Here is a 21,712-nt window from a genome sequence, read left to right on the forward strand (position 1 = left end):
ATTCCTAATTAAAATATCAGTTTATTGATGTCTGTTCTGTAGAATGAAAAACCCTGTCACTTCATGAGTTCTGTTTGATTACCTTTAATTAAACAGCACATCAAATAATAGTCCACGGCATGTAAGAAAGAAATTGAACCAAAGTTTTTTCAAAGTGGAAGGCAAATGTTCCATTGTCCTCAACAAATGTGCTATAAAAGCACATTTCATCATTATCATCAAATTCCTGACATGTACCCTTAAGGGGTGTACAGGATAAGATAGTAAGACATGAAAAATTTACATCATTACTAACTTCCTATCTAAAATTTTCCTTCAAATCAGGATGTCACTTGTCACCAGATTTAACATTAAACCACCTTCCTGTACTTCCTTCAATCCTAACTGCTGGCTTACAACTCAAATAAACACTAAGTAGTGCTTGATATAATGCCCGATTGGCACTATATAACTGTAGCATTTTCAATAGCTTCTCTCTTGGCACCTTGTCATATGCCATTTCTAGATCTACAAAATTTAAATACAGATCTTTGTTATATTCCATGATTTCTCAACTAATTATCGTAAAGTGAAAATCTGATCCTGACAGCCTCTGTTTGGCCTGAATCCAGCTTGTCTTCACCACATTTTTCTTCCACAATTCTTCTCAACTGTTTCTCAAGTATACTTGCATAAATTTTACCAGGAACACTCAGTAGAGAAATACCTCTGTAATTCTCACATTCGGTTTTATTTCCCTTTTTAATATATGGGTACTATGAGAGCGCTACTCCAATCATCTGGAATTCCTCCCTCTGTCCAGGCCTTCTGCACTATAAGACTTTTATACCTCCGTACTTGAGCATTTCTGGTCAAATATCATCTACTCCAGCTGCCTTTCCACATTTCAGGCTTTTGATGGCTTTTACTACTTCAAGTATGGATAGGTATTCCTGATTGCATGCCTGTTGAGTGTTTTTTTTACTAATATGCTGGCACTGATTGTTTGGTTTAGCAATTTTCTGAAGTAATTACTCTATGCGTCAAGGGTATCTTTTTCACCAGTTTGCATGTCACTTTTATCATATCTAATTTCTTTTAAAGCACTTTTTCCTCCATTTCTGAGTTCTTCAACAACCTGGAGAATATCTTGCCACCTTCTTTATATTTATTTTCTATGTTCTTACCAAAGTCTACGCATGACTTTTGTTTAGCTTTCTTACACTGGTCTCTATATTCTCTAAGAGCACAAGCTGACTCATTTGCCAGGAAGTTTTGATATGCTTTCTTCTCTTCCTTCACTGCCCCTTTAACTTCCTGTGTCCACCATGGACTTCTGAATTTTCTATCCTTGCAGACAACCTCATCACATGCTCGCTCGCAGACTCAATGTTTTCTTCAGGGCTTGCCACTCAATCTCCAGGATTTGGTTCCTGTTCTCAAACTCCCATTTTTTTCTCAATAATGTTCATGTATTTTAAGTCTGCAGTTCACATCTGAGAATGGCTCAACTTTCATTCGCTTTAAAACTTACATGTTCTTCTTTTCAATATGAAATTCAATTTTATACTGCCCAAGACTAAATCGTGATCACTTCCAATTTCAAATCCTTTGTACACTCTGTCCTGCATCAGGGAGAAAACATCACTATCAACAATAACATAATTGATTAGACCTTTCTTATTCCTTGCCTCTTCTCTCCATGTAAATTTGTGCATATTTTTATGTTGGAACATTGTGTCAGTAATAACTAATCCATGTCCTGAGCAGAAATCCAATAGGTATTTGCCATTATTATTAGCTTTTTTCGGAGGAAAATTGTAGATATGAAGTTAGTAATGGTGTAAGTTTTTCATGCAGTACTATCATATCCTGTACACCCCCTTGAGGGTACATATCAGGAATTTGATGATTATGATGATTTTTGTATGTCTAACAATCATTTCCTACTCTGCTATTTAGATTGCTAACAACAAACAACTTTTCATTTTTCATTGTATCAGTGGCTTTTTCTAAAGCTTCAAAAAATTCCTCCACTTCTATTTTAGTAGAACCTTCTGTGGGACCATAGGTGCAAGTAATTCTTGTTGTCCAGTTCCAGATTCTGATATTTGCCCACATAACTCTACTTGAAATTGCCTGCCATTCAAGAAGATGAGATTCATATTTAGTGTTGAATACTATGGCTACTCCTTTTCCTTGATTGTAATTGCCTGAATATAACATTTTGTATTTATTGCTCAGAAAGATCTCACCAGTTTTCTTCTTTTTTGTTTCAGTCACGCCTATTATGTCAATCTGGTACTTATCCAATTCCTCAGCTAGTTGCATTTCTTTGCCATTCAGGCTTCTTATGTTGATAGTACCAATTTTGAACTCTGGGGATGTTGATTTGGGGTGTGTTTCAGGATTTGTTCCAGTAGCTGACTTTTCACTGTTTGCCCTGGTACCTTGGTGAAAACAATGGGGCCTTCAGAAGGTGACGACAGGACACTGGGTCAGAAGCCATGGTTGGTTCTCCACATTCCTTTAAAGGCTATGTATGAAGTCTCCTCTCAGTTATATAACTTTGACCCTCAAGCACCCATTTGTCAAGAAAGCACATTTCATGATAAATATATCACCACCAAAATTTTAATGATTTTAGATTTAATGGAAATGATTAAATTAAATGATAGATTGATGTTTCTTTGTTATGCACATTTTTATTATTATAAGATGGGATCTCCTCTAAGCCCAAAGTCTTGTGGGAGGCCCATGCTAGCAATCATTGATATAAAGGTTAACTCTCTCCTTAAAGGCATTCACAGGCAAAGTACTCAGGACCACTGCTGACAATCCATTCTACTCATCCTCTCCGCCACTTCAACATTCTCAAGAAATTCTCATTAGTCCAGTGGTTATATCGAAGCCATATAAAGAGGTATAATAAATTTTTTATATCTGCATGTTTCTTAACACACAAGCAGGAAGAGGTGCTGTTTAAGCTTCAAGAGATACATAGAGATATTTTGTCCATGTTTGCAATATGTCTTCTAAATGCAACTCTTCTGTCTGGTCTCATCAATTTCTTGTATTTCCATCATTTATCTCTATACAGCCTATACCCCCCCCCCCCAAAAGTATATAATTATGTTTGGATAAAATACACTGGATTACAAGCTATTCCAATGCCCAAACTGCCAATCCATTTAAATCATCCCACAGGATGATTTAAATGGACTGGATACTCCTGTTCAAATCATTCCCAAATATAATTGATGTCCAAACTGAACACCAGCGGTCAAGTTTAAAGGTCTGTGGCAGACCACTGATGACTTATCTTCAGGCACTATCCCATAGTATTGTCTGTTTAAATCTCCCATTAAAAGTGTGAAGAGGTGGCAATTGCAATATGACATCATCAAGGTCATCCTGAGAGATATCTGCAGTAGGAGGCAGGCAGATGCAGCATACTGTTATAAGAGATACGACTGCAAGTAGGAAAGCAAGTGTCTCTATATTTTTATTAAGTGGGATTTGTCGGAGGGAGGTCTGGTTACCACAAGCAGGACAACTCCTCTGTAGGCAGGTCCATCTCCTGTCATTAGTGAATAGTGGTTATATTTTGCAATGCTGGATAAGGCAAGGCAAAAGCATATTTATATTTCTGCAAGAAGTATTTGATGTTTCTCTCATTGATGTTTTTAAGAAATTGCAACAATTCCATTTTAGAAATGTTTGTATTATTTATTTTTGGTGGTGTTCTTTGGCTTCCGATATTGTAAGGTCTTGTTTTCATTGGCCTTCAGTTTTTTTCTTTTTTAGAGAATTGTGGATCACCAAGTAACCATCATTTCTTCTTCATTAGAAAAACATTCAAGGCATTAAATTCCACTCCTGCAGAGCATTAGGTTAATTAATTGTTTTAATTTCTTGCAGGGAATCAAAGATACCCATCTTATCTATTAATAGATCAGGAGCAAGTTTCTGATTATCTTCAGTGCATGTTCCATTATTTTTTCATTAATGGATGTTCGTTTAAGGGAGCCAGTTTTGGCATATCTTCAGGAGTGAGCCCACCAATTTTTCTTCTTGATATGCTCTAAAGAAACAGCAAGAAAATCATATCATTCAGAAATATTTTAGTTGTGAGAAGGCAGGTTCGCCATGTGTCCCTAATGACACTTTTTTTTAACAAGACTACAAGAACACTACCGTGACTGAAACATACCAATTCCAGAACATCTTAATAATAAAAAAAATGCAAGAACCAAAAGAAAAAACAGAAATAGCAGTCCACACGTTTGAACAGAAACATACTCCCACAAATCAACAAAGTCATAATAATAGACACACAAGAAAATGAAACAATGCTTAAAACATCGGAAACGATAGCCATAAAATGTGACAAAAACTCAATAAACGTCCACTGTCCATACATAATCTCAGGGAGTTGGAAGCTCCAAAATATAAAAATTAAGTCACGACTCCGACCAATAGAATATAACACAGATACAACAAAGACAAAACACCAAGCTGGCGTGACATAGCCTCCACTTCCCCCACGAGCTCCGAAGATGACGCACTGTCAAAACAGCTCATACCCTTACTCCCACCCCTGATCTCATTATTCTCCTTCCCCAAAAATTTCTATCTTTCACCTCCCTCCCAAAGTATTCTCTGCCTACCCTTAAAAAAAAACCTGAGTTTAAAATTCATACACCTCTTGCCTCACTGATAATTCCCCCACATTTCCAAACCCCCTTCCTTTTAGTCATACTTTAAGAGCAGATAAATATATATCACTATATGCCAGATGCCACTGAATAAGAAGACAACCAGCAGCATCCTACAAAGATATGTCTGAATTATTATTCCTATATAGTCTTCATATATCTGTCTTTAAAACATCAGTAATATCGTAACAAGCTAATGACTATAAAAAAGGGGACACCTAAACAAAAATAGGCTAAATAGCCATAAAAATAATATTTACTTAAAGGAGTAACACGAATATTTTTCCAGAAATAATACCTATATTTTATTCTCTTTAATCTATACATATCTTGGATATTTTAACAAAATACTGAAAGCTCCAAACTAGATTTACGATATTGTAAGACAGAAATAAAGCATGGCAAATTTAAAAATATTTAAAATATCCACCAGCAAGCCCATGGTACTACTGTACTGCAGATTTACAACCTGTTAAGGATGGGGAGTGACAAAAATAAAATTTTAAGAATATATGCCCACCTTATATATAATGCATGATATATCCAAACTTGAGAAGTACTAAATGAATTTATCAACACTTTAATACTATACAAGGCATACCTGATTCTTTCCAGCATGTTCCATAATTTTTTCATACAAAATCTCATTCATCAACTGGAATCGCTTTATAGCTTTCTTTTCAGTAATTCCAATGTACTGCTGTTCTAAAGGTACTGGTCGAAAACTATTATCAAAATAGAACATTCCTCTTGTTGGTTCAACCCTCAAAAGAGTAGCAACATCTTCATAATTTGGTAGAGTTGCACTTAGACCTACAAGACGTACTTCTTCCTGAGTCATTTCAATGTTGCGAATAGTTCTAAATGAATTGCAGTAAAATTTTATTATTGAGAAATAGTCTTTAAAACATATCTTAAAAAATAATTATGAGAAATATGCAATTACAAAATTGTAAAAGACAAACTTTAAATAACATTTTCTATAAAATAAGCAAAAAAATCACTTTGAAATATTTCTGATTAAGAAGAAGAAACAACACAAGAAAATTTATTACATTAGAACATTCCTATGTGTATTTTAAACAGTATATGAAATACACATAGAATGTATGTGTATTTCATACATAAAACCATGTAAATAATTGTTGAAATATTTTACAATTTGATCAAACCAATAAGTTTCTTCATAAACTAATGTGAAGAAATATGTTCTACATCACTAAATAAAAACATGGTGGGAACCATTAAATTAACTTTTCAGCTAGAAAAAAATCCTTTTCCATCTATACATATAAAAATAACAACCACTTGTGCTTCTAGTCATACATGATATTCACGTAGTGCTCTATTATTATTAGATCTGCAGAGTCAGTATTCAAGAATTTTTCTTGAATTCATTTACACATCTTGCATTGAACACCTCCAGAGGTAAGCTATTCTAATTGCACTACTCCAAGAAAAAAACTAGTTCTCACTCCTTTATTAACTACAATTATTCATTCTAAGCTTCCACGTATGCACTTATATTCTTTATATAAAATGAAAAATTCCATCTACTGGTTTCATCCTATATCACCCAATCAGAAATTTATAGATTTCTATTACATCATCCCTCTTAATCGTGTTTGCTAGCATCTGCAGTCTTATTGACTATATTATTGTTGATAGTGATGCTTTCTCCCTGGTGCAGGACACCAGAGTGTACAGAGGATTTGAAATTGGAAGTGATCACTATTTAGTCTTGAGCAAAATAAAATTGAATTTCATTTTGAAAAAAATAACATGTAAGAAAGTTTAAAAGCAAATAAAAGTTGAGCAGCTCTCAGATGTGAACTGTAGACTAAAATACACAAAGATTATTCAAGAAAAAATGAAAGAGTTTGAGAACAGGAATCAAACCTTGGAGATTCAGTAGCAAGCCTTAAAGAAAACCCTGATTGATTCAGCTACAGAGGCATGTGGTGAGGTTGTCTGCAAGGATAGAAAAATTCAGAACTCCATGGTGGATGCAGGAAGTTAAAGAGGCAGTGAAGGAAAAGAAGAAAGCATATCAAATGTTCCTGACAAATAAGTGAGCTTGTGCTCTTCGAGAATACAGAAACAAATGTAAAAAAGCTAAATACTGTGTAAAACTAGCTAAACAAAAGTCATAGGAGGACTTTGGCAAAAACATAGAAAATAAATACCAAGAGGTGGTAAAATATTCTGGAGGTTGTTGAAGAAGCTTAGAAATAGAGGAAAGAGTGCTGTCAAAGGAGTTAGAGATGATAAAGGTGATATGAAAACAGGAGAAAAAGATATCCTTGAAGTATGGAGTAATTACTTAGAAAAATTACTAAATGAAACAGGCAGTGATAGCACAGTGATAAAAAACACTCAACAGGCATACAATCAGGAATACATATTCATACTTGAAGTAGAAAAAGCCATCAAAGGCTTGAAATGTGGAATGGCAGCAGGAGAAGATGAAATTCGACCAGAAATACTGAAGTATGGTGGTATAAAAGTCTTACAGTGGCTGCACTGCATAGTTCAGAAAGCCTGGACACTCCTCTGTCCAAGAGGAGTGAATTCCCGATGATTGGAGTAGAGCTCTAATAGTACCCATATATAAAAAGGAAAATAAAACTGAATGTGAGAATTACAGAGGTATTTCCCTACTGAGTGTTCCTGGCAAGATCTATACAAGTATACTTGAGAAACAATTGAGAAGAATTGTGGAAGAAAAGCTTGGTGAAGAACAAGCTGGATTCAGGCCAAATAGAGGCTGTCAGGATCAGATCTTCACTTTACGACAAATAGTTGAGAAAGCATGAGAATATAACAAAGATCTGTATTTAAGTTTTGTCGATCTGGAAAAGTTCTATGACAAGGTGCCAAGAGAGAAGCTATTCAATACGCTACAGGTATATGGTGTCGATGGGGCATTATATCAAGCAATACTTAGTCTGAATTTGAGTTGTAAGTCGGCAGTTAGAATTGAAGTACAGGAAGATGGTTCAATTTTAAATCTGGTGTGAGACAAGGATGTACATTATCCCCTCTGTTATTCATTATCTATATGGATCACTTTACAAAGGAAAGTGGTATTAAACATGATATCAGAATTGAAAATGTTAATGTCAGCTCTTTGCTTTATGCAGACGATGTTATACTTCTAAATAATTCCACTACAAGTTTGCAAGATTCCTTGACTAAATTGAATAACTGTTGTAACAGATATGGTATGAAGGTCAGCATTAAAAAGACAAAGACAATGAAAATAGGTAGAATTGTTGAAAATGTCAACTGTGTTGTGAACAGGGAACCTGTGGATCAAGTAAAACATTTCAGCTACTTAGGCGCAATTTTTACTAAAGATGGTAAATTAAATATGGAAATAGACAACAGAATTAACAAAGCTGGTATGGTGGGAAGTCAATTGAATAAATTCATATGGAATAAGAGAGAAATTAGTCGGAACATGAAATTAGCTGTACACAAGACAGTGTTCAAACCAGTTTTAACTTATGGATCTGAGAGCTGGGTCAGAAGTAAAACACTTGACCAAAGACTAGAGACTGAAGATATGAGAGTCCTGAGAAAGATTAGAGGCATGAACAGATGGCATCAATGGCAATATCATATTAAAAACGAGGATATTAGGAAAGAACTTGACATTGTCAGCATCCAGGAATGCGTTAGCAGAGCTAATCTCAGGTGGTATGGTCACTTAAACAGAATGGGCGAGGAAAGATTAGCAAAACAAGTGTTCTCTGCAGGTTCGCAGGAAAACAACCCAGAGGAATACCAAGATATAGGTGGATTGATACAGTACAATGTGCCTAAGACGATAGAAATATAAGATCTGATAATGATGATATTGGAGTCTTGACAAGTAATAGACTGATTTGGAGGAAAATTGTAGATAGGAAGTTAGTAATGATGTAAATTTTTCATGTAGTACTATCATATCCTGTACACCCCTTGAGGGTACATGTCAAGAATTTGATGATGATGGTGAATCACCTTTTGTGCTTTCCATGAATATAGAAAAAGACTTAATTTCTGTATTACTTCAACCATGGTATCTCTTCTGGGTCTGCCTCTCACTGATGAGACCTCAATAAAAGTTGAAAGCAGCCTAGGAAGTTGCCCTCCCCATAATGTATAGTAAAACGTGTGAAAGGAAGTGTGCTTTGCTTTATAGGATACTGAGACAATTGATGTGAAGTCTTCAGCCTCTACATACATGTAACCTAGTTATGAGGATATTCATGCAAATTTTGTTTATGTCTGAGTGAAGGATTATACAAGAAAATAATTTCTTGGAAAGTATAACAATTCACTCACATGCCTTTTTTGACAGAAAGACGTCAATTATCAAAGGGACTTAGAAGGGGCTGAAGTAATTTTTCGAAATAAGAGAACAAGAGAGAGAAAGGGATCACACCTGAAAGGTGTGTAAGAGGATGAGATTAAGGTGGGGGACAAGATTTCTTGCTTGAAGTGTGGAGAATGAGAGAAATGAGCAGCAAGGAGGGGTTGTGTGTATGCATAAGGTGGATGAATTTAAGGAGAGGTAAAATACTTGATGTATGAATAATGGTTAATGTGAGCTTCCTGCAATGAATTCAGTCTCCATTGAGATGCTCATGAATAATAGCATTTCATCATTTGATATTCAACATCATCTACTCCATTTGCCTCTCCACATTTCACATCGGTAACTTCTTATATCTTAACCATTAAAATATTTCCCCCAACTGCATTATTACTGGATATTTTCTATCACTGTTTTATAATTTTTTTATGTAATTATGTGGGTGGTCTGAAAAGTTCTCAGCACTCGACCATAAATTGCAACACTATCAGCAAGATTTTTTTTTTCTAAGTTGATACATCTGTTATAAACATCCATGTGAAATTGTAAGTCATTCTATCAAGTAATTTTTTTTTTATACAGCTGTCGGAAGCCAAAGTGTTGTCAAAATCCCTTGAAATGGATAAAATTGAGTAGTGTGTGGTTATAAAATTCTTTGTAAAAGAAGATTTAACATCAAAAGAAATTCATTCGAAGTTCATAAAAGTTTATGGGCACTCTTCTCCTTCGTTTTCAACAATTAAGAAATCGGCTGCCAAGTTTAAACGCACACGTACCACCCTTGAAGATGATCCACGTGAAGGACGTCCAAAAAGTGTAACAACACCAGAAATCATTGATCAGTGCATGATATGGTATTGGATGACCAGCGAGTCAAATTGTGCGAAATTGCTGTGACTATAGGCATATCAAAAGAACGTGTAGTATATATTTTGCATGAAGAATTGCAAATTAAAAAGCTTTGTGCAAGATGGGTGCTGCACAGATCAAAAATGTACTCACATGAAAATCTCTGAACAGTGCTTGGAGTGTTTTAACAAGAATAAAACTGAATTTGTGTGTCGATTTATTACCATGGATGAGACTTGGATTCACCAGTACATGCCAGAATCCAAACAGCAGTCAAAACAGTGGACAGAAGCCGGTTGTTCAGCGCCAAAGAAGATAAGGTCATGGCATCGGTTTTGAGATGTTTATTAATTATCTTGAAAAGGGTAATGAGTAACTGGGGAATATTATTCTGATATTTCAACCAGACGAGACGAAAAAATTCGTGAAAAAAGACCAGGTTCACAGAAGGAAAAAATCACCTTTCATAAGGACAATGCACCTGCCCACAAAGGTGTTTTGGCAATGGGAAAATTAAGGGATCTGCACTGTGAACTGTTGGAACATCCGCCCTATTCCCCAGATTTGTCTCACTCTGATTTCTATCTCTTCCCAAAACTAAAACTCTTCCTAGCTGGTCAGCATTTTTCTTAGAATCAAGAGGTGATTGCAGCTGTAGAGGAGTATTTTGCAGATCTTACTGAGAACCACTACACGTACGGGATAATGACACTGGAGCATCGTTGGAATAAATTTATTAGTCTCAATAGAGATTATGTTGAAAATTAAATATAATTTTGAAATCATAAATTCATTTTTTTCATTGTTAGGCTGAGAACTTTTCAGACCACCCATGTAAGTGCATTTAGGTGAGTGGGTTAAGTTTTTTCTTTTTTAATTTTATTTATATTTTTATATTTATTACTACAAACCTCACTCTAGAGACCAAGTATGGAACTTTTTCAAGCCCCTTCAAGCTACTAACAAACAGAGTAGTAGTCTCACAGGAGGCAATGAAATTCACTCCCTGCCTACAGACAATCTCAATAATCCACAACCAGTGTGGAATTTGAACTCAAATCCTAATGTTCCTTAATGTTTTGTTCTTGTTTTCAAATTCCTGTATTTATTCCACAATCTTTCATCATCATCATCAAATTCCTGACATGTACCCTCAAGGGGTGTACAGGATATGATAGCGCTACATGAAAAATTTACATAATTACCAACTTCCTTATCTACAATTTTCCTCCAAATCAGTCTATCACTTGTCAAGACTCCAATATTATCATTATCAGATCTTATATTTCTATCGTCTAAGGCACACTGTACCATATCAATCCACCTATATCTTGGTCTTCCTCTGGGTCGTTTTCCTGCCAACCTGGCAGAGAACACTTGTTTTGCTAATCTTTCTCTTTGCCCTTTCTGTTTAAGTGACCACCTGAGATTAGCTCTGCTAACGCATTCCTGGATGCTGACAATGTCAAGTTCTTTCCTAATATCCTCGTTTTTAATATGATATTGCCATTGATGCCATCTGTTCACGCTCTAATCTTTCTCACGACTCTTATATCAGCAGTCTCTAGTCTTTGGTCAAGTGTTTTACTTCTGACCCAGCTCTCAGATCCATAAGTTTAAACTGGTTTGAACACTGCCTTGTATACAGCTAATTTCATGTTCTGACTAATTTTTCTCTTATTCCATATGAATTTATTCAATTGACTTCCTACCATACCAGCTTTGTTGATTCTGTTGTCTATTTCCATATTTAACACGTTCGCTGCCAACTACGAGTATACTCGTAGTGGGTAAACCTGCTTCACAAGCCAGCTACGAGTATACTCGTATGACGCTTAACGCCGGGACCGAGATTATTGTATTGACCTTGAAGAAGTTAAAATGCTTGGCTTGTGGGGCTAGCATCAAAACTGTGTATTCTCATAGACCGTATATGCTCTGTACAAGCCAACTACGAGTATACTCGTAGGACGTTTACCTCCGGAAACGAGATTATCGTACTGACCTTGAAGAAGTAAAACTGCTCGGCGTAGGGGAACAGACCATGCCAAAGTAGCGTGGCAGCGAACGTGTTAATTTACCATCTCCAATTTTGATATCAGGTGTAATACCACTTTCCTTCATAATGTGATCCATATAGATAATGAATAACAGAGGGGATAAAGTACATCCTTGTCTCACACCAGATTTAACATTAAACCATCTTCCTGTACATCCTTCAATTCTAACTGCTGACTTACAAATCAAATAAAGACTAAGTATTGCTTGATATAATGCCCCAATGACACCATATAACTGCAGCGTATTGAATAGCTTCTCTCTCTTGGCACCTTGTCATATGCCTTTTCCAAATCGACAAAACTTAAATACAGATCTTTGTTATATTCCCATGCTTTCTCGACTATTTGTCGTAAAGTGAAGATCTGATCCTGACAGCCTCTGTTTGGCCTGAATCCAGCTTGTTCTTCACCAAGCTTTTCTTCCACAATTCTTCTCAACTGTTTCTCAAGTATACTTGCATAGATCTTGCCAGGAACACTCGGTAGGGAAATACCTCTGTAATTCTCACATTCAGTTTTATTTCCCTTTTTATATATGGGTACTACGAGAGTACTCCAATCATCAGGAATTCGTCCCTCTGTCCAGGCTTTCTGAAGTATGCAGTGCAGGCACTGTAAGACTTTTATACCACCATACTTCAGCATTTCTGGTCGAATATCATCTACTCCTGCTGACTTGCCACATTTCAAGGCTTTGATGGCTCTTTCTACTTCAAGTATGGATATGTATTCCTGACTGTATGCCTGTTGAGTGTTTTTTACCACTATGCTATCACTGCTTGTGTCATTTAGCAATTTTTCGAAGTAATTACTCCATACTTCAAGGATATGTTTTTCTCCTGTTTTCATGACACTTTTATCATCTCTAACTCCTTTTACAGCACTCTTTCCTCCATTCCTAAGCTTCTTCAACAACCTCAAGAATATTTTGCCGCCTTCTTGATATTTATTTTCTATTAAGTATAGTTTCTGGGAATATTCTCATGTTACTCCTCTTAAACACTATTAATATAATTACAGCTATTATAGCCCGTTTTTGTTTAGGAGTGTTCCTTATTTGAATACACTGGCTAGCATTATCAGAAAAGGGGTATATATATTTTTTTAGGGCATTATGGGTGAGTATAGAAAGCGATTATGGCAGAATAAATGAGGTGGAAAAATTTTTTGTACATACCTTGTTTTTGGTTCTATGATGCCTTCCAATTCCAAGATCCTGCTGAAGGTTGTTTATAAACGGGAGGGGGGGTATGGGGGGTGTTTTGACGCGGGAAATAAGTTTGGAAACCTGGGTTACTATTAATATATATATAAATATTATTTTGTTCAGGGCTGCATTTTTTGTGGGGGGAGAGGGGGGGGATGAAGGGGAAGGGTATCCTTATGTGGAAACATGGACAGGAGTAAACAGAGTGTGGACCATTTCGGTCGTCGTCTGACCGTCATCGGAACCTTGTCGGAATGAGTGTAGGGCTATGTCAAGGCTGCAAGTTGCATCTGGCAAATTAGGGCATTTGTGGTCGCTACATGACCGGAGGCATGGCTTAATTTTGTAAGTTCTGGTTCGTCAAACATTCGGAAATTAGGTAGGGGCAGTGGACATTGATAGAATTTTCATCGCATTTTATGGCAATAGTTTCTGATATTCTAAGCATTGTTTCGTTATCTTGTTTGTCTATGATTATGTAATTTGTAGGCCTTGTTGATTTGGGGGATATGTTTTAGTTCAAAGGCACGAGCTGCAATTTCTATCTTCCCTGTACTCTGTGTTTTGTTTTTCTTTTTGATGTTGTGATGTTTTTTTGTGTTCAGATATTCTGGAATGGGAATATTGCAATCCCTGAAGTGCTCTTGTAGTCTAGTCCATAAGGACCTAATAGTTGAGCCAGTGTAGGTGATGTCACAGCCTTTTTGACAAGGAAATTTGTAGACTACGTTGTGGTGTTCGAATATTTCTTTGTGAGTGAGAGATTTAGTTCGTTTTAGGAGAGTTGCTAATTTTTGGTTCAAGGTGAATACTAGCTTATAGTCCGTGTTTTTGAAAATGTATTTGTAGGCTTTGTATGTGTTTTGGATGTATGGCAATTTGATAACCATACGTGTCAGGAAGTCTGTTTTGGTTGTATTATTGTTAAGACGGGACTTTGCCGTATTGGTCACATAATTTATTAGATGTGTGGAGTAGTTGCGATTTTTGAAAACCTGTGTTAAATACTTTAGTTCCGTGTAAAGATAATTGCTGTTGGTTGAGAATTTGTAAGCATTGATAAATTGTGATAGGATGACTGAGTTTTTAACAGAATATGGGTGGTATGAATTGAAATGGAGGTAGTTTCCGATATGTGTGGGTTTGTGGAATATTTTCGTAGCTATCCTGCTATGGCTTCTGATTAATGTCAGGATAAAGAAATTGACGGATTTGTTCTGTTCAGTTTCCATGGTGAATTGTAGTCTGTTGCTATAATTGTTGAGGAATGTTTGTAAGGCGGAGATGTGTGAGGGTTTGCCAATGAGAATATTGTCTACGTATCTGCCATAAAAGGTGATGCTGGTGGTGGGGAGTAGAAGTAATTCAATGCATGCAGGAATAATTCTGCTAGTTGTCCACTGATGTTTTGGCTCATTGGGAGACTGAAAATTTGAACTTATAAGGAGTTGAATTTAAAGAAGTTGGCAGATATTGTGATCAAACTCACAATATCTGCCAACTTCTTTAAAACACATACAAAGCCTACAAATACATTTTCAAAAACACGGACTATAAGCTAGTATTCACCACGAACTAAAAATTAGCAACTCTCCTAAAATCTACTAAAATCTCTTGCTCACAAAGAAATATTCGAACACCACAACGTAGTCTACAAATTTCCTTGTCAAAAAGACTGTGACGTCTAGGTCCATATGGACTAAACTACAAGAGCACTTCAGGAAATGCAATATTCCCATTCCGGAACATATGAACACAAAAAAACATCGCAACATCAAAAAGAAAAACAAAACACAGAGTACAGGGAAGACAGAAATTGCAGCTCACGCCCTTGAACTAAAACATAACTCCCAAATCGACAAGGCCATAATCATAGACAAACAAGACAACGAAACGATGCTTAGAATATCCGAAACTATTGCCAGAAAATGCGATGAAAATTATATCAATGTCCACCGCCCCTACCTAATTTCCGAATGTTGGAAGATCCAGAACTTACAAATTAAGCCACGCCTCCGGCCATGTAGCGACCACAAATGCCCTAATTTGGCAGATGCAACTTGCAGCCTTGACATAGCCCTACACTCATTCCGACAAGGTTCCTATGATGGTCAGCCGACGACTGAAACGGTCCACACCCCGTTAACCGCTGTCCCAGTTTCCACATAAGGATACCCTTCCCCTTCATTCCCCCCCCACAAAAAATGTGGCCCTAAACAAAATAATATATATATATATATATATATATATTATTAATAATAACCCGGGTTTCCAAACTTTCCCGTGTCAAACCCCCCGCGTTTATAAACAACCTTCAGCAGGATGTTGGAATTGGAAGGCATCATAGAACCAAAAACAAGGTATGTACAAAAACTTTTCCACCTCTTTTATTCTGCCATAATCGCCTTCTATACTCACCCATAATGCCCTAAAAAATATATATATACTCCTTTTTTGAGTAATGTTAGCCAATGTATTAAAATAAGGGACACTCCTAAACAGGCTATAATATAATAGCCTTAATTATATTAATTTATTTTCTATGTTCTTGCCAAAGTCCTCCCATGACTTTTGTTTAGCTAGTTTTACACAGTGTTTAGCTTTCTTACATTTGTCTCTGTATTCTCTAAGAGCACAAGCTGACTTATTTGCCAGGAACTTTTGATATGATTTTTTCTTTTCCTTCACTGCCTCTTTAACTTCCTGTGTCCACTATGGAGTCCTGATTTTTCTATCCTTGCAAACAACCTCACCACATGCCTTTCTGGCTGAATGAATCAAGGTTTTCTTCAATGCTTGCCACTGACTCTTCAAGGTTTGGTTCCTGTTCTCAAACTTCTTTCTATATCTAAGAGTTTTCAATTTTGTTTTTCAAAAACTTGAATATATTCATCATCATGCGTATCAAGGATTTAGGCCTAGCATGGCCTGTTCCAGCCTTAGAAGTCATCGTTGAATCGTTTAAGAGGACGTCCTGGTTTTCTTTTCCCTAATGGCTTGTACTTTAAAGTTTTCATTCTTTGAACGTGTTCCATGCATTTATGTTTATATTTTTTAATTTTTTCTATTACTGGTTCTTGGTTTAATTCTTTTGCAATTTCTTTGTTTCTTTTGTGATCAAATAGGGTATACTTTGTAGTTTTTCTCATAAACTTCATTTCTGCTGTCATTAATTTTTGTTTGTCTTTTTGTTTTATTGTCCAGATTTCGCTTCCATACATTAAGACTGGCAGGGCTAATGTATTGGATACTTTTGGTCTGGTTTGTTTTTGAACTAGGTTTGGTTTAAATATAGAATTAATTACACCTGTTATTTTAAATATTTTGCAATTTTTACATTTATATCTATGAATATATATATATATATATATATATATATAAATCATCATCAAATTCCTGCCATGTGCCCATAAGGGGATGTACAGGAACACACATACACACTTTTTTCCCCCTTTCCCAATGAGATAGTAATGTAAGCGTTCTTAAGATTTGTCAATGTTTTCCCATGAGAATTTTGAATACAAAAAATCTGGAGATGCAATCAAAACAGCTGACATGTTGCTTGTCTGATTTTGAAATTCTGGTGTGACCACGAAGCAATGGGATAGTTAAAACAACCAGCCAGTTTATTTAGGTATTGGTGTTTTTTTTAAAGTAGTACTAAGTTTTTAAATATTCTGTTTTTAATTTAAAAAAGCTAAACATGGTCATAATTTTATGCCCAACCTATATTTTAACTACATCCTAAGAAGGGACTATTTTCTGTTTTCAGAACTGGCAATTTTCCAATATAGGAAGTGATTTCCTGCAATCTTAAGCAGAACAGGGCATGCACATATATATATATATATATATATATATATATATATATATATATATATATATATATATATATATATATATATATATATATATATATAGTTTAACACTACAAACAAAATAATAATAATAATAATAATCAATTTATTTATTTATAAAGTTTGTAAAATGTTATAACTACACAAGCACATTTTGAAAAACAGCGAGTTCCTGTTGATTATAAAAAAGTATTACCTTGCAACCAATGCTTCTAAAACTGGCCCTCTCTCATCATGCAAAAGATGTATTTCATCCTAAAAATATATGAGCAAAAATATTTTAAATCGAGTTATTATTGCATCACTAACCTTTAAATAAACACTTATTTAAAAAAATGATTTTTTGAAACAGTTAATAAAATACCAGTACCATAAATAATTTTTCAGAAGCTAAACGGCCTGGTTGGCTGAGTAGTTAGTATACCTGCTCTCCAATCAACAAGTCGGTGATTCGAATCCCATTGTGGACATACGTGTTTGTGATTATTTTTAGGTGGAAGATGAATTTCATCACCCGTTGTGAGATGAAGTGGCTGAAAAAGTTCCATATTTGGTCTCTAGAGTAGGGTTTCTGAACTATGTAAAAATAAATAAAATATTACAATATATATATATATATATATATATATATATATATATATATATCAGGGGCAATATTCCGGGTGTGCAGTGCTCATCCAAGAAATATCAGTATCACCGATATTAAATTTTTGCATTTATTCCGATTAAAGACTCCCCCAATTATTTGCAGACTTCGCGTGATTCCTAAAATTTAACACAATATTCTAATGCTTCATTGTCCTCTTCACGATGATAATAAAGCATTAGTGCTTCATGAAGAGTGCACTTTTCAACACGTAACATTGCGTCACATTCACATTAATGGCTCAGATGTGCTTTCAAAATGTATTCACCTTTGAGCCCTTCGAAAAGATGTAAAGAGGACGCAGCTGGTCAAATTTTTAGTGTTTTAATGTTTTTAAACCGCTGAGAAGGTGAGACTGGGTGAGCGAACATTTTGAGCTCACCCAGCACCGGCCGTGATTGGTTATTGTGTCAACCAATCCAATTGAATGTTGTCACCTTGTCATGAGTTGAGCGCTTTCGGTATCTGATGGCTGTATTACAAACAGCTGTTACACATTTTCTGGAACTGAAAATTTGTAAATGGATGTTAGGAGATAAATTCTAATTGTTTTTTCTTTTGCTTGTGCAGTATAGCATCTGTTGAGGTTGCAAAGTTTTTTAAGTATAGAGACATTTTTCTTCTAGTCTTTAGAAACAACAGACAGTAAAAAAAATATCTATTCCTGAATAAAAATGAATATTCATTGTATTATAACACTTTGTTGATCTACAACAAAATACCAGTGTAAAAACGTTCATAATTTTAAATTATGACTGTTTTTTTAATTGTTTATGTTAGTACATTATTAGTTTTGGTTTCATAATATGTATTGGCGGCACTTGCAATGTGCACATTATTGATGTTATTTTGTCAAAATGAAATTTGAAGCATTTAAAAAAATGTATGTACTTACTGGATTTGGATAGTTTTGTTACTTTCAGAAATTTTATTGTGTTTAAAATTATTAAGTGCTGTGTTTCGTAAAGACATTCTTGTAACACTAACAGAGATGACACGTCAGCCATTATACATAACTTCTTGCTTGCCACTTTCATGGAGTGCACATGCTTGCCGAGGAGTTTGATGGGTGATTGACAGCTGACAGAGAGAGCGTTCAGCATTGAGGTAACAAAAACAACAAGGGAGCATTCGGTATGGAAGTAACGGAGGAAAAATAAAAGAGAGCTAATGGAAGTTTAAGAATGCAGGAGGCAAAATTTTATTGTTAGGAAATTAAGTTTTTATGTGACAGTTAGGAATATATTAATAGAAGATTCCGAAAAAGGAATTGTAGAACTGTGAGCCTTTAAACTGGAGGAGTTAAGACTGTAAATAAGTACTGATCAATAAAAGAAAATATTGCAATTGACGTTCTATAGGCATGTTTGAGAAAATGCTGAGTGAATATTTCATCTGTTTTAAAGGATGCCGGATCTATCTGTGATTTCTACTGGAAAAGGAGACAGAATTTAGCAACTTAGATAAAGCAGTAGAAGAAACTTTTTTTGCTGGTACAAAAATTAACAAAATTGAACTGCATGTGGTAAGAGTACCTGTACTTCGGTGAATTCAGAATATCTTACTTCAGAGTCAGGAGGAATAATGTGTGCTATATAAGGGTGATGAGAAAGGATTTTATGGAAAAAGAAGAGAATCTTATATCTTCGAAAAAAGGCCTTAACAAAGAAATAGACTATGAACATTTTGTTATTGTGTGAACAAGGTGTTTAGTCTAGTAGACGTGATTAAGTATATGTTAAACAAACCAGTAATAGAATGAGTGATCTCTAAAGTATAAGTTTATTTTAAAAGGCCTTGGATCCAGTTAATTTTGTAGTTAGTTGTGTAATTTTATTTGAAGTGTATATTTTGTATTTGATCTTGAGTCATTGATTTTTTGGATTCTGAAAGAAACATTAAAAGTCATTGCACCAATCGGAATTGAATCTTTTGTGCATATAAATAAAAACACTCGGAAATAGAAATAATCATTATAGAGAAAATCTCATAACAAATGAGGATTGATAATAAATTAATAAATAAATAATCCCCCTCTGTATAACAATTGGTAACAGAGATCAAATCTGTTTATAACACCAGCATATGTGAGATTGATAAGACAGAAGAACCACTGATACTAGGAAAAAAATAAAAACTAATTGAATTTAGGATTTCCCGAAAGTGTAAATAATTCCGATAATGATAGGATGTTATGTATACTGAGTCTCAGTAAACAAAATAAAATTCTTGGAAAATGGAGTGAAATATACACAAACCAGAGAAATACACATAACATATGCAACAAATTTTACAAGATGATTTGCTGCTTCATCAAACCATATTTATTCCTGCAATACTCTCTCTCTCTTCGTAAGTTTTTTTTTTTTAATTATGCCATCAAAAATTCACTTATTCATGCTTAGACTTTATAGGATCGTGCTACTCGCTCTACCCAGCAACTTATAGGACACATATCACAAATGATAATTATTAATAATTTGTTTACCATTAATGAAAGTGTTTCTACTCACACATATTCTTTCCTATTCTTACATGTCCTATAAATGATGGTTCACATATTTTCATCTTTGAGTATTTCAGATATACCAACCAAATATAGCATTCACCTTCACTGTACTTTTCTAATAAATCCTAAAACAAACAGATTGTTCCCCCACTCTACGCAGAAGTATTCAAAGTTATCATCATCATCAAATTCCTGCCATGTACCCTCAAGGGGTGTACAGGATATGACAGTACTACATGAAAAAATTACATCATTACTAACTTCCTATCTACAATTTTCCTCCAAATCAGTCTGTTACTTGTCAAGACTCCAACATTATCAGATCTTATATTTCTATCGTCTAAGGCACTTTGTACCAATCCACCTATATCTTGGTCTTCCTCTGGGTCGTTTTCCTGGCAGAGAACACTTGTTTTGCTAATCTTTCCTCTCCCATTATATTTAAGTGACCATACCACCTGAGATTAGCTCTGCTAATGCATTCCTGGATGCTGACAATGTCAAGTTCTTTCCTAATATCTTCATTTTTAATATGATATTGCCATTGATGCCATCTGTTCATGCCTCTAATCTTTCTCAGGACTCTCATATCTGTGGTCTCTAGTCTTTGGTCAAGTGTTTTACTTCTGACCCAGCTCTCAGATCCATAAGTTAAAACTGGTTTGAATACAGCTAATTTAGTGTTCCGACTAATTTCTCTCTTATTCCATATGAATTTATTCAATTGACTTCCCACCATACCAGCTTTGCTGATTCTGTTGTCTATTTCTATATTTAATTTACCATCTTGACTAAAAATCGTGCCTAAGTAGCTGAAATGTTTTACTTGTTCCATAGGTTCTCCATTCACAACAGAGTTGACATTTTCAATGAATCTGCCTATTTTCATTGTCTTTGTCTTTTTATTGCTGACCTTCATACCATATCTATTACAACAGCCATTCAATTTAGTCAGAGAATCTTGCAGACTTGTAGTAGATTTATTTAGAAGTATAACATCATCCGCATAAAGCAAAGAGCTGACATTAACATCTCCAATTTTGATATCACGTTTAATACCACATTCCTTCATAATGTGATCCATATAGATAATAACAGAGGGGATAATGTACATCCTTGTCTCACACCAGATTTAACATTAAACCATCTTCCTGTACTTCCTTCAATTCTAATAGCTGACTTACAACTCAAATAAACACTAAGTATTGCTTGATATAATGCCCCATTGACACCATATAACTGCAGCGTATTGAATAGCTTCTCTCTTGGCACCTTGTCATATGCCTTTTCCAAATCGACAAAACTTAAACACAGATCTTTGTTATATTCCCATGCTTTCTCGACTATTTGTCGTAAAGTGAAGATCTGATCCTGACAGCCTCTGTTTGGCCTGAATCCAGCTTGTTCTTTACCAAGCTTTTCTTCCACAATTCTTCTCAACCGTTTCTCAAGTATACTTGCTTAGATCTTGCCAGGAACACTCAGTAGGGAAATACCTCTGTAATTCTCACATTGTTTTATTTC

The 21,712-nt window shown here is 35.1% G+C and overlaps 1 protein-coding gene across 1 annotated transcript in view; it reads right to left on the bottom strand.

The window, feature by feature from the left end:
• Window positions 1–21,712, bottom strand: part of Brr2 (U5 small nuclear ribonucleoprotein l(3)72Ab) — a 486,889-nt gene that overhangs the window by 310,986 nt on the left and 154,191 nt on the right. The window contains exons 15-16 of the mRNA XM_090392214.1: window positions 17,230–17,288; window positions 5,299–5,557 (exon numbers count right to left, since the gene is read on the bottom strand). Coding sequence (XP_090248340.1) covers window positions 5,299–5,557; window positions 17,230–17,288 — 318 coding nt within the window. The remainder of the gene's footprint in view (window positions 1–5,298; window positions 5,558–17,229; window positions 17,289–21,712) is intronic.

Source organism: Typopeltis vanoorti, chromosome 5 (genome assembly GCF_054136105.1).
Source record: "Typopeltis vanoorti isolate ZY-2024b chromosome 5, IOZ_Tvanoo_1.0, whole genome shotgun sequence".
Lineage (NCBI taxonomy): Eukaryota > Metazoa > Arthropoda > Arachnida > Uropygi > Thelyphonidae > Typopeltis > Typopeltis vanoorti.